This window comes from Perissodus microlepis, chromosome 4 (genome assembly GCF_051167445.1).
Source record: "Perissodus microlepis isolate ML-2025 ecotype Zambia chromosome 4, ASM5116744v1, whole genome shotgun sequence".
In the NCBI taxonomy this organism is placed as follows: Eukaryota; Metazoa; Chordata; class Actinopteri; order Cichliformes; family Cichlidae; genus Perissodus; species Perissodus microlepis.
The window spans coordinates 1,820,217-1,832,440 of record NC_140464.1 but is presented as its reverse complement, the minus strand read 5'-3'; the positions used below and the strand labels follow the sequence as shown (position 1 = coordinate 1,832,440).

At 43.9% G+C, this 12,224-nt stretch overlaps 2 protein-coding genes across 3 annotated transcripts; one reads left to right on the top strand and one right to left on the bottom strand.

The window, feature by feature from the left end:
- The first annotated feature begins 1,526 nt into the window (after positions 1–1,526).
- Positions 1,527–5,051, top strand: LOC146387962 (E3 ubiquitin-protein ligase CHIP-like). Of its 2 annotated transcripts, none has more exons than XM_084925013.1 (8): positions 1,527–1,699; positions 2,283–2,493; positions 2,639–2,837; positions 3,014–3,179; positions 3,274–3,361; positions 3,482–3,538; positions 3,632–3,748; positions 3,910–5,051. In XM_084925013.1, exons 2-8 carry the CDS (start codon positions 2,374–2,376, stop codon positions 4,033–4,035), a joined length of 873 nt encoding a protein of 290 aa, XP_084781139.1. In that variant the 5' UTR covers positions 1,527–1,699; positions 2,283–2,373; the 3' UTR covers positions 4,036–5,051. The 2 variants fall into 2 exon arrangements, with proteins under 2 accessions (XP_084781139.1, XP_084781140.1); XM_084925014.1 differs by having other exon boundaries at positions 1,527–1,720.
- A 503-nt stretch (positions 5,052–5,554) lies between these two features.
- jmjd8 (jumonji domain containing 8) lies at positions 5,555–9,650 on the bottom strand. Its single transcript, XM_084925015.1, has 9 exons — positions 9,440–9,650; positions 8,343–8,438; positions 8,202–8,250; positions 7,994–8,090; positions 7,848–7,916; positions 7,171–7,290; positions 6,893–6,960; positions 6,473–6,607; positions 5,555–6,039 (listed from the first exon to the last, which is right to left on the bottom strand). Exons 1-9 carry the CDS (start codon positions 9,532–9,534, stop codon positions 5,959–5,961), a joined length of 810 nt encoding a protein of 269 aa, XP_084781141.1. The 5' UTR covers positions 9,535–9,650; the 3' UTR covers positions 5,555–5,958.
- Positions 9,651–12,224: the final 2,574 nt, after the last annotated feature.

Below are 12,224 nucleotides of genomic sequence, written 5' to 3'. Positions count from 1 at the left end.
ACTTCTGCCTTGGGAGCCTCAAAGAAGTGAACCCGGAGCCGCACACCCCCCAGAAACACCACATTTAGAGCAGAAATCACACGATGCACTTTATCCGTCACATCAGAGCGTGTTCAGGTCCACGCTGTCTTTGCTGCAACCACTGACACGTGATTGGAGGGTAGCCGTGGAGATGACGTAGTGTCCGCGTGATGTTTGAATGTTGTGTTTTAGAGTCACAGCACAGAGCTGCTGTGTGAAGCATTAGCACTTTATCAACTGTATGCTGGAGTCTCTTTTATTTTGAAGGACGTGTAGGAAACAGTTTTATTCTCGTGGATTTAAAACTACCATCGTGTTGACAGAATGAAAACTATGCAAATGTTTGAAAGCTGTCTTTATGCTTCAGAAAAACAAGTCGAGCTCTTTATCTGCAGCTTCTCTTCTCTGATAGCAGGGTAAAAATAGACGTGTATGCATTCTGATGTGGTTAGTGTTACACTGACGCTTTTTAAACGTTCAGGTTGACTTTTACTCCGTATTCTGTTCGCTCAGTAGCTACTTTAATATAAAGTTTATATACTGTATGCATAGCAGTATGAATGTAAATAACAATAGAAAAATATGCGGGTGAACTGAAGGAAATAAACATTTGAAAATTTTCACATCTTCGTTTTTTCATTTTTTGAGACACAATCAGCAGAAAAGTCTTTTAATGCAGTATTTCACAATAAACAGTTGCATGGCCCTTTACAGCGTGGAGAATTAAATACACAGAATAATCTAGAGTTCTTTTTTATAATTCGTGAGTGTACTAACACCCATCACTGTATCACCTTTGACACCACAATATTTTAAAATCCACTGATTCCCAGGAAAGCTCTGGATCAATTCTTCCTAGTACATCTTTGCTGTACAATCACTTTGATTTTATTTTTTAACCCTTATTTATCTCTCTATATATATATATATATATATATATATATATATATATATATATATATATATATATATATATAATAAAACTAAATGTGCCGAATACGTTATGAGCCATTTCTTCTTATTATATATGCATTAATGTAGAGCTTAATCGATTATTTCTGTCCCTAAGTAATCTTAAAACGGGACTGAGAACCCACAATCAGCACGTAATGGCTTTAACACGTATTGTAACCTTTATTTTTACATATTTGTAGAATTAACAAGACCGAATTAGTTATGAGGAGGTTCTTCTTTATATGCACCATTTGACGTACTGACATGTGTCACTGAATTACTTTGATGATGAACAAATCTTAAAACTCGAGTGATTCGAAGGCGAGTTTGGCAGCGTTCCGATTCCCGCCCCCAGTACACCACGGCTGTAATGTGACTTTTGTTAATAATTTTAAACATTTATTTATTGACATATTTGCAGAATAAACGGCGCCGAGTTTGTTTTGTTTGTCACGTACTCATTACTGTCCCTAAATATATCAATAAATTACTTTCAGAGAGAAAAAATATTAAAATGCGAAATATTTTAAGGTATTTTCTGTCCCAAAATCCACTTCCGGACGTGATGACGCGTTTTTCATCACGCTCCAAACCAAAACATCTGTTGGCAGCTCGTAGCTGTGGGCTTTATCTTGGCGTTGTATTTTATATAAAAACGACATATTTACACGTCACAGAGGAAGCGCGAGCCCTTCGAGGTCCAGGTGGTTTTCAGCCTCCTCAGGTGTGTAGCCGTGACGCTCAGGTACGCCTTTAGCTAGCGCTGGGTGTGTGTGTCGCATCTGCTACAGCTAGCTGTGCTGGCTGATAGCAGACTTCGTTGATTAGCTTTATAGCCCCGTTTTAATTAAACAGCGTGGGTGGAGACCAAAGATCTGAAGAACCAGGTCAGAAAAAGAGGGAAAGAAACATATTAACATTAGCATGCTAGGGCTAGCTTCACATTAGCATTTCCTCCTGTATGCTGTGTGGGCGGTGAGAGCTCAGAGCTCCGTGAAAAACGGGTTAGTCATGTTTTCAGTGTCTGTGGTGATGCGCAGTAAGAACTAATAAATGCACTCAAACTGACATGGTAGGATTACAGGTGTAGTTTTGTTTGCCTGTGCACAGTTGTTTACCTGCACAAACTCAGTAATCAAAGTTACAGCATTGTTGCATCTAGTCAATAATATCCTGATTGTGTAATCAAAGTCTGATCTCGTCGTCCAGTCAGGACAGGATGCTGTTCATTAGGATCTAGCTCCTGCCAGGTAAAGGTACCAAACATCCTCTCACACTGACTCACTCTCTGGATCTTTCCCCTCCAGTTTCCTCTTCCTCCTGTTGGATCCCAGTGTCAGGATAGGGAAGCAAAGCGAAGCAGCAGCTGCTGGTGGTGCAGCCAGCTCGGGTGACAAAATGTCCGAAAGTCCGGAGAAGGATGCCTCGGTGTCGGCTCAGGAGTTGAAGGAGCAGGGAAACCGCCTGTTCCTGAGCCGCAAATACCTGGAGGCCGCAGCCTGCTACACCAAAGCCATAGTAAGGGTCAGGTGATGGGGAGCGTGCTCGCCTTCCTCCCTCTGCTCATTTTCATATAAACACACTTTTCGTGACTTCCATGATTTTCTCTGAGAAATCGAGGTCTGATCAGTGCCGCCTCCTCCGTGTGTCTGTTCTCCATCAGAGCCACAGTCCCTCCATCCCGGCGTACTACACCAACAGAGCGCTGTGCTACGTGAAGCTGCAGCAGTACGACAAAGCTCTGGCAGACTGCAGGCAGGCTCTGGAGCTCGACAGCCAGTCGGTCAAAGCACATTTCTTCATGGGACAGTGTCACCTGGAGATGGAAAACTACGACGAGGCCATCGGCAACCTGCAGAAAGGTACGATTTAGAACACGCCTGCTTCTTTTTCAGAAATGAAGAAAGCGAGTCTGCAAACAGTGGAACAGTTTTACAGTAATGCTCCTCTCATTATCTGCAGTCTCAGCAAATCATTCTGAGAATCTGCGGCCCTCAGGCAGCACTGCATTAAAAAACCTCTTTGTTTCCTTCTCCAGCTTATAATCTGGCAAAAGAGCAGCGGCTGAACTTTGGCGACGACATCCCCAGCGCGCTGCGCATCGCTAAGAAGAAGCGCTGGAACAGTATGGAGGAGAGGAGGATCAACCAAGAGAGCGAGCTGCAGGCCTATCTCACCAAACTCATCCACGCCGAGAAAAAGAGGCAGGGCCCGAGAGAAACGAGCCGTCGACCGTTTGGTCGCTGTAACGAGGGCTCCTGGAGTAAAGTGTGTCTGTCTGTGTGGTCTGATCCTCAGAGAACTGGAACGCTGCAGACAGAAGCAAGAGGAAAAATCCGACGACAGCAGAGTCCGTCAGCGTCTCAACGAGATCCACACCAAACACGTAGGCTTTTATTGTGAAATTCTCCTCAGTGACATCAGGAGCGTCCTGATAGTGCAAAACATTAAAGCTGAAATGCTGCCAGCAAACAAATTCTGATTTATATTATTTATTTATCTGCAGGACAAATACCTGTCGGACCTGGAGGAGCTGTTCTGTCAGGTCGATGAAAAGAGGAAGGTCAGTGATGGTCCGCCGTGTTTTCCTCAGTCGGACGAGTCCTCGTACAACGAGCCGGTTTAGGACAAATGAGTTTGTTTTGGTGTTTGACAGAAGCGTGAGATCCCAGACTTCCTGTGTGGAAAGATCAGCTTTGAGTTGATGAGGGAGCCGTGCATCACTCCCAGCGGCATCACCTACGACCGCAAAGACATCGAGGAGCACCTGCAGGTAAAAAATGCCCCAACTCGCTCACGTGCTTTCATTGACTCATTTTCACCACGAAAAACTCATCAAATCCTGATTTTACCAGCGAATGAAGTTTAATTAAAGTCTGTAGTATTGTGATGACGACAGGACGCACGGCTCTCTCCTCTGTTCTGTTCCCACAGAGAGTCGGACATTTTGATCCAGTGACGCGCACGCCGCTGACCCAAGATCAGCTCATCCCAAACCTGGCCATGAAGGAAGTTATCGATGCTTTTATTTTGGAGAACGGATGGGTGGAGGACTACTGACCCAGTTTGTTCAATTCAGCTTTATTTTAAACATCCCAGTCACAGCAGCCGTCACTCTGGGAGTTTTTATTATGAAAGGTAAAGACAGCTGCTGCGTGAGGTCAGCGGGCCAATCAGCTTCTCCTTATTTCCTGTCACGTATGTCCTGTTCCAGTGCTGGATGTTTGTATTAAACATGACGTTCGGTGTGTGCGCTAATCCCCGTGAGCCAAAAAGTTTAAACTGCAGATGTTTTTTTCCTGCACCGCTGAGCTAAGTGGGCTAAAGTCTGGGAGAAATAAAAGGAAGCTGCTCTCGAGTCCAGTTAATGAGCAGAGTGGGTCCACTTTAGTGTCCACAGAAACAAACCCACCACTTCTGCTTTAATCTGATTAAATACAGACTGAAAACGACGCCCTGCACTGATGGCGTAGCAGTCTGAGAACAACATGACCACAATCACGCTGCTGCACAACAATCAGAGGCCCAGGCTGCGACGCGAGGTGACAAAAGAGATCAACAGGTGTGAAATCATCACTCGCCAGCCAATCAGATCTCTGGAAAAAGGACGTAGGAGAGAGCGCTGAGCCGACACCGTTCTTTATGACTGTACGCTGCTGAAGGTATAAACATCGCAGGTTAAACTCTGGTTTTACTGGTTCGCACCCACGTCGCCGCTCCGAACGCTTCGGCTGTAGATCTTTAATGTTTGAGGAGACAAAACTGGAAAGTCCTGAAAGGTGGTGTTTGTCAGGCCAGCGCTGCATTCACTGACACCGGAGCAAACGTGAGACATCGCACCATGCTCGGTATTCTGTTCGCCGGCCGGTTTTCACTCGTTTCATCCTCGATGTTTTTGCTATTTTATTGTTTCTGCTTCAGATCAATCAAGTTAAACCTGCGCGGTTGTTTAGTGGGAGCAGATTTCACAGGGAACGGTTTGCAGGTGATGCGACGTCTATACAGGAAAACTCTGAATGATCAACCTGCCGATGTTCAGTAGAAATAAATGTGAATAAATCTTTCATGTTTTTGTATTTCAGCCTCAGTTATTCGTGCTCGTCTCGCTCAGTGACCACAAACAATCCAAAACCAGCTCAAGTAAAAGACAAAATGAGAGAAAAGCTCCAGAAACACTCACATCTTCAACCTCGGCTCTTTTTTCCCCCGGTGAGAAGCAGACACCTACGGAGGCCTGCAGGGGCCAAACATATTAAAGGTTTTGCATGAATAAAATAAATGGGCACATTGAGAACGATTGCCTCAGATTGTTAAACTGTATATAAAAGATGGAAATGATTACTGACTCCGCCCACATTGGGGCCTCTGTATTAGCGTTTTGGCTGCATCCATGTTGACTTTTTGGCTCCAGATGTGTAGAGATTTCACAGCTGTCACATGCTTTTTGCATTTTGGAAGAAATTTTTCCCGAGTGCTTCCCTGACCGTTAGAGGCAGCCGGAGAGTCGGAGGTCTCAGTGTTAGAGTCACGTTACAGTTTGTTCAGATGTTTGGAATAAAAACATTTTTAAAAAATCCAGTTTAGTTCCTCAGTTTAATTCCCAGGATTTTAAGTACTTTATTGCTTCTCCGTGACCCCTCAGGGTCGCCGTAAAAAAGTTAACATGACAGAAAATCAGATCTCATCAAAATCAAAAAATGAAAAGATGTTTGCATTTGATTTCAAGTAAAACCTGTTGCAGCACACGGTGATCAGAGCTGAATTCAGCTTCCAGAGTGCAGAAACAGCGTGATGGTCAACATTACAACAACCTGCTAAAATAAATGAGTAATCTGTGATTGTGATCCCCAGAGGTCTGCAGAATTAAACCCGCATCACTGCAGACATCCTAAAATGACACAAATCTGTTATTTGTGGTTGAATCCTTCCGTGAGTCAGTTTTCTTAAAATGTGCCAGGAAACCCTTAAAGACGTCCTGAGAGCTCAGCCCAGGAAGGTGGAGATGAAGACGCTTGCGTCCAGGTTTAGAGTGGCGTGCCACCAACGGTCGGGGAAATACAGCACCTGGAGACAAACATGCAGAAACGCACCGTTAGCGCTGCGCTCACGATCCAGTCATTCAAATGTAACAGGCGGCGCTCCGAGGGCTTCGTTTTAGAGCCGGTCTCCCGTCAGGGGCTGGAAAACCTCCAGGATGGCTGAAAACTTCAGAAGCATGAGGTGTAATTAAATGTCCAAATAAGGAAACAGCCTGAGTATCACTGATCTCACATCTGAAGCTTTGCTGAATCCCGTCTCTCTTAAATCAGCTGTTTATCTGTGGCGTTCTGAACGGGTCACTGCTTAGTTCGCCGGCGTCTGGGGTCAGAGTCCAGACGAAGCTTTTTACTTTACACACATGAACTAACTTTCGTGTTTTTACTGAAACGGGCGCTGAAATAAAGCGACCCTGCTGTGTGTGCTTGGGGCGAGTCGTGAGCAGGTTGGGCGGCGTTACCTCTCCGGGTCGGATGGTGCACTCCAGCGGGGCCTCGTCCTCCAGCAGGTTGGGGTACGTTTCTGTGACCCAGGACAGGGTGGTGCGGTTCGGGTGGAAGTGAGGCTCCTGATCGGGCGGGTAGAGGAACCACCGCTGTGTGAGGAGTAATTCAGAGGTTAACAGGAAACGCATCACTCTGTGAGGAAGCAGTTTTAGTTTACTTCAGTTTTATTTTGAAAATCTGACACTGAGACGCTGCCACATGACCCGCAGATTTAAGCAAGCATTTACATAACCACACCTCATCCACTCCGTTACTGGAAATCCAGCTCTGAATGGCTGAGCTCCACCAGAGGGCGCCACATGTCCACAAAGCCCCTCCCCTCCCCACACAGAGCCTCTTTAATTAGTTTAATTAAGCAGCTGGTTTCCTCCCACCTTCCTTCCATAGATGACCTCGGAGTATCCCGGGCCGTGCCAGTGGAAGGGGACTCCTGTTCCAGGACCTGAAGAAGAAGAACGCGGAGCTACAGTTTGGATTCCACTCTCGGATATTTCAGAGATTTCTTTCATTTTAAAAGAATTTTCACAGTAATGGTCCTAAAAAAGCAGATTATTATAGAGAATTATGTATCACACGATTCCTGTCAGGTTTATCAGATCTTTTTCCTTCTCTTGATTTTATGTCATTCCTCGTTTGTCTGCCGCTCTCTGACCTGCGATGCCGAAGCTGTACGCTCCGCTGGTGAGCGGCAGGACGTACGGCGGAGACTCGTAGTGCTCGAAGAGACTCTGCCACTCGGTGAAGTTATTGTCCCCGAAAAAATACAGCGTGTCTGCAGGAAAGTCAAACATTATTCAGTAAATCTCACAGCATAAAAGTCACAGCAGCGTCCAGTCGAAGAAAACAGACGGAAACAGATTAATAAGGAAAACAACAAAATACTTTTTAATCACGAATGAAAACAAACCATGTTAATAAAAGCAAAATATTAACAATAGAAAACATTTAAAATAAACAAAGTCTCTGACAGACACTAAATTAAAAAAATAAATAATTAAACGAGTAAAATAAAACAAAACTCTAAAAAAAATGAAGTGAAATATGTTTTAAAACTAAATAAATAAATATAAGGAAGACATCACTAAATGAGAGGAAATACAAACAATTAAAACCAAAAAATATGAATAAACTAATAAGAAAATAATTTTTTTAAAAAGCAAAGTGACCAAAATGTTTAGAATTAAACAAAAAAATGCCGAAACCTAAAAAACTTGAATAAATGAAATGAGAGAAAACAAAAAAACAAGTTTAACAAAGCAAAGCCAGAAACAAGAAACCAAACGAGAGCGTTTCCTGAACACCTGTCCCAGCGGCGGCTTTAAGACTCACCGCTGCCGAGGGCGTCCGCAGACTGAGGCCTCAGAAACTCGTCCACGTACTCCTGGAAGGGAACGTCCACTGAAACAGAGCAGCACAGTCAGGAGCAGGAAGTGAACAGGTGTGTCTGTGAGGCCACACAGGTGAGACGGGCGTACCTTTCCTGTAGGAGTAGGTGTTGGCCGTGCTGAGCCTCACCCTGTGGGCGCCGTATTCTCTCAGTAAGCTCGACTTGGAGCACAGAAGCCTGAATTTCTGAAACGGAGATCCAGCGTGACCTTTCAGGCTGTTCACCTGTGCTCACCTGCCTGCAGCTCAGTCATGTGATGCTTACATGTAGATAAGATGTCTGTTTTCAATACATACGGTGTTGTCAGTGAGGCCTCTGAGGATGACCGGCCTGCTGTACGCGTACCTGCAGGAAACACAGTTGAAGGTTAATGCTGCTGTTTACACGGTGATGTCATCAGTGAATGTCTGCTGAGAAACAGCAGCTTACTCACGCACCTCTCCATGAACTGCTGGTACGAGAGCGACGAGCCGTCCAGCACGTCGATGTTACACCGACCTTCATCCTGAGACCTGACGTCTGAGGCCGAGAACCTGAGCAGAGCGGGGCGCACAGGTAAGAGCAAAGCTCACCTGTGGAGCTGCTTCCCACGCTCTAACATTCATTCAGCAGCTCCTCAGTCATTTAAATCTGTCTCCCTCATTCCACCTTAAAAACCCAACATTCATGTCACATTCGAGCTGATGACCTGCAGGATGCGAGGAGGAGGACCTATTAAATAAAACTGAGACGTAGACTCAAACCCAGAGATCGTCCTTTTATAACATTCCTCAGACCTCATAGCAGCCATGTTATTGGCCACATGATGTCATTCAAAATGCTCCAACAGCACAAACACGGTCCAGAGGTCCAGGTCAGGTGAAGCTAGCAGACAGCTACACCTGTGTCTCCATCCACCCGTCAGTCACAGAGGCCACGCCCCTAATAATGCAAACTTTAAATAGGTGAGTTATAAACACAGGTGTTATCAAGAAGGGATTTATCTACAGGCTGCAAACATGTTTATTTCTGCTGGAAAGTTTTAACCTGGGAGTCTATGGGGACTGACTCACTGCTGCCTCTCCTGGACGTTGGATGAACTGCAGCCTCTCAGCAGGTCACTAATCTGAATCCAGAGTTTATCTTTAAATGATAAAATGATGTTCTCGTTTTAATTTCCACCCTCGGATCTGCTGAAGTGCTGCAGGAAGCTAAGATGGGAAAATCTGAAATTGTGCTTTTATATTTTATTAAACAATAAAAATAACATGAAATGATTTTATTTATCTGTGCGAGGACAAAATCAGCTGCCATATGACGTATTTAGGAGCACGCGGACAGTTTAATACGGTTATATTATTGTAGTCATAATCGTCTCTGACCAGGCTCGTTCTGCATGAAACTTATGACGTCACCAGTGCCACTGAAATCGCTCCTCGTGGACACAGCTGTTAACTTCACAGATTTTTGAACGGAGTCTGGTTGAAACTACAGCGAGGGTTGGTTTGAATGAGTTTTATGCAAACGTGTCAGACTGAAGCAGAGTGTAGCTCACCATCCTCCTCCATCCTCATCTTCCTCCTGCTGCAGCTGCGCAGTCACTGCGGCGGTGAAGAAGATAAAAGCGAGCCGCACCGCTTTGATCTCCATTCTCCCCAAAAGCCTCCGCGAGCTTCGACCGAGCTCAGCACCACAAATCAGCCTGTTTCTCCTCAGTGTCCCACATGAACGTCAAGTAAGCGCCGACTCCTACTTCCTGGACGACAGCCAATCAGAAAGGACCACATTAATCAGACCGGTTGATGCGTTCGAGGTGCGTGGAACGTTTGAGCGCCTCTGTAGATTGGTTTGTAGTCCTCAACTTTTTATTTATTTCAACAAAAGAAATATTTTTAGAGAGCAAGAATGAAAACACACAACATTTAAAGAAGTCAGGTAAAAACAAAAGATGTGAAACGAAAATAAGTGAATGTGTTTAAGTAAAGAAGGGCAGTTTCACCCAATAGAAACACAGTCATTGGTTTCACCTGCTGCACCTGATTTTGAAGCACGCAGATTTAGGAGGAGGAAAAACATTAGAAATTATACAAATGTATTATTATTATTATAAAAGACAATGAAGTTTGTAAAGTTATGAATAAATTTTAAATTATAAATCAACATCAGTCTGCTCACTTTCAACCTGGAATAACAGGTTTAAATATATAATAATTGTTCAAAAAAACTCTAAATGTGCTCATTTGTTTCTATGATGGCTGTTTACACGTTGGAAATAAAAAAAGTTGAACACACAAAGAAGTCAAAGTAAACTTTATTGTCATCTCTGCTTTACACAGTACAGTATATAGAAGACGAGACGACGAGGCTCCAGTTCCATACAGTGCAAAAGAACAACAATAAATATAGGAAGAATAAGAAGAATAAATATATATACACTTTGAGGTAAAAGGACTAATGGCAGTCTAAAATTTACAATTTAAAATCGAACTTTGACTTTGAAGTGGTTTAGAATGACCAACATAGCAGCTTTACAGTTTACAATGTGAAATAAAGTGATCGACATGAGCAGCTTTCCTGAGAGTGGGACTGTCCATAGAGCAGCGTCTGTATTTACAAAGGCAGTGGTCTGTGGAGTCCAATAGAGTTTGTTAGTGGTTTGTGTGGGTGTTTGTGGTGAGTGGGAGTGGGGTAACTTGTAGTGAATTCAGGAGTCTGATGGCTTGTGGGAAAAAGCTATCTCGCAGTCTGGATGATAGGGGCCCAATGCTGCGATAGCGTCGGCCGGACGCTGATGCTTTCACTGTAAACAAAGCGCACTAACTGTCCTGCGTTTGAGTCCATTCCAGCATAGATGTGGGAGGAAGGAGTGGCTCTGGCTAACCTGCTGTGGCTGCAGCAGGCTGTAACTGAAGAGGCGTAAAACTGAAGTCATGGCGCTCTGGTTCCAGTTTTTCTACTTTTCGATGACAATCAGCTGAACATCAGCTGAGCCCGGAGCTGGTGACCTTGATAAAGTCCTGCTGTTTGTTGCTGCTCCCATGCAAAACAGCACAAACTGCAGCACATCTGACTCTTTGCATTCTTCTTTCACTAAACAAAAAATTTTCTTTCTAATCTGAGACCTAACCATCGACTGCACGCCTCCATTTTCTTCCTCTATAATCTGCTTCCTGTTAGCTGCTCATTTGCATTTTGTATTTCTTGTATTGTGTTGTTCCAATACACCTGCTTTACATCTGATAAATACAGGCTACAGTATTTAAACATCAGCCGCCTGTTCAGAATGAAATTAAACACATTACACATCAGTTGAAATGTCTCATGATTCAGAGTCGAACTTATTAGGATACAAAACCAAAGCAAGAACCATAATTCTATTTTTATTACCACGTCACTATTTATTTAAATGAGTTAAACAAATGTAGCTGTACTGATGACAGAGGAATGTATATTTATTATAGTCAAATAAATAAAAGGATTTCTAGTCTTAGCTCGCAAATTAAACTCAGGACTGTAAGTGCAGTCAGAGCCGTGAATGTGTGGACAGGGACAGCTTTTGAGTTTTACACTCAGGATGCAATTAAAGTTCAGACCTTCAGCTTCAGAGCTTTAACACAAATGTTCAGCAGTTACAGACATTTTTATACGCAGCACCGTTTCAGAGACTCGGACACGAATGAAAAACTGAGCGATGAGCACTTGATGGGCAGGTGAGGCCTGTCGTCATCACGCAGCTGAAACATCCATGAAAGTTAAAATCTTTGAGGACCGACAGAAACATCTTCCTCAAAATGATGCGAGCTGCAGAAGAACAAAGTCTGTTTAATGAAGAATGAAGAAAAATTGGAAATATAAAAGAAATGTAAAAGAAAAGAAGAGTGAAAGTAAAACTGCAGAGAAAGAAGGAAATGCAGAGGAGTGTTCACCTGCGTGCTCGCAGGAAGACGTGCGTCTTGCCTCCAGGCTGCAATCAACACAGAGGCTTTTCTGTTTCTCACTCTGCTTATTGATTCAACAGCTCGACAACCTCTGCTAACGGCCAGCAGAGAGGGCCATACGTCATCTAAACATCTTCGTACCTTCATAACCTACCATGGACAGACACGTGGAGTACGAACGCCGTCCCAAACCGTGATTACATCTACAAAAACAAAACAAATCAGTGCAAAATAACCAGCCAATCATAAATCAGCACAGTCATACGTGACCTTTCACCTCATCAGGACCCTGATGGAGTCCCTGCAGCTTGGACCAATAAAGAACGGCTGTTAACGTGATTAACCACTCGAAACGACATTTGATCTTTCTGTGTGGAGCTTCTTGTTTGAATAGACTCAGAG

Excerpts from the sequence above, each read along its gene's own strand:
- jmjd8 (XM_084925015.1), bottom strand. The coding sequence starts at position 9,534 with ATGGAGATCAAAGCGGTGCGGCTCGCTTTTATCTTCTTCACCGCCGCA. Across the intron at positions 7,291-7,847 it reads TGCGGACGCCCTCGGCAGCG|ACACGCTGTATTTTTTCGGG; the intron begins GTGAGTCTTAAA and ends ACTTTCCTGCAG. Across the intron at positions 6,040-6,472 it reads GCACCATCCGACCCGGAGAG|GTGCTGTATTTCCCCGACCG; the intron begins GTAACGCCGCCC and ends GTTTGTCTCCAG.
- LOC146387962 (XM_084925013.1), top strand. The coding sequence starts at position 2,374 with ATGTCCGAAAGTCCGGAGAAGGATGCCTCGGTGTCGGCTCAGGAGTTG. Across the intron at positions 2,838-3,013 it reads CATCGGCAACCTGCAGAAAG|CTTATAATCTGGCAAAAGAG; the intron begins GTACGATTTAGA and ends TTCCTTCTCCAG. Across the intron at positions 3,362-3,481 it reads ACGAGATCCACACCAAACAC|GACAAATACCTGTCGGACCT; the intron begins GTAGGCTTTTAT and ends ATTTATCTGCAG.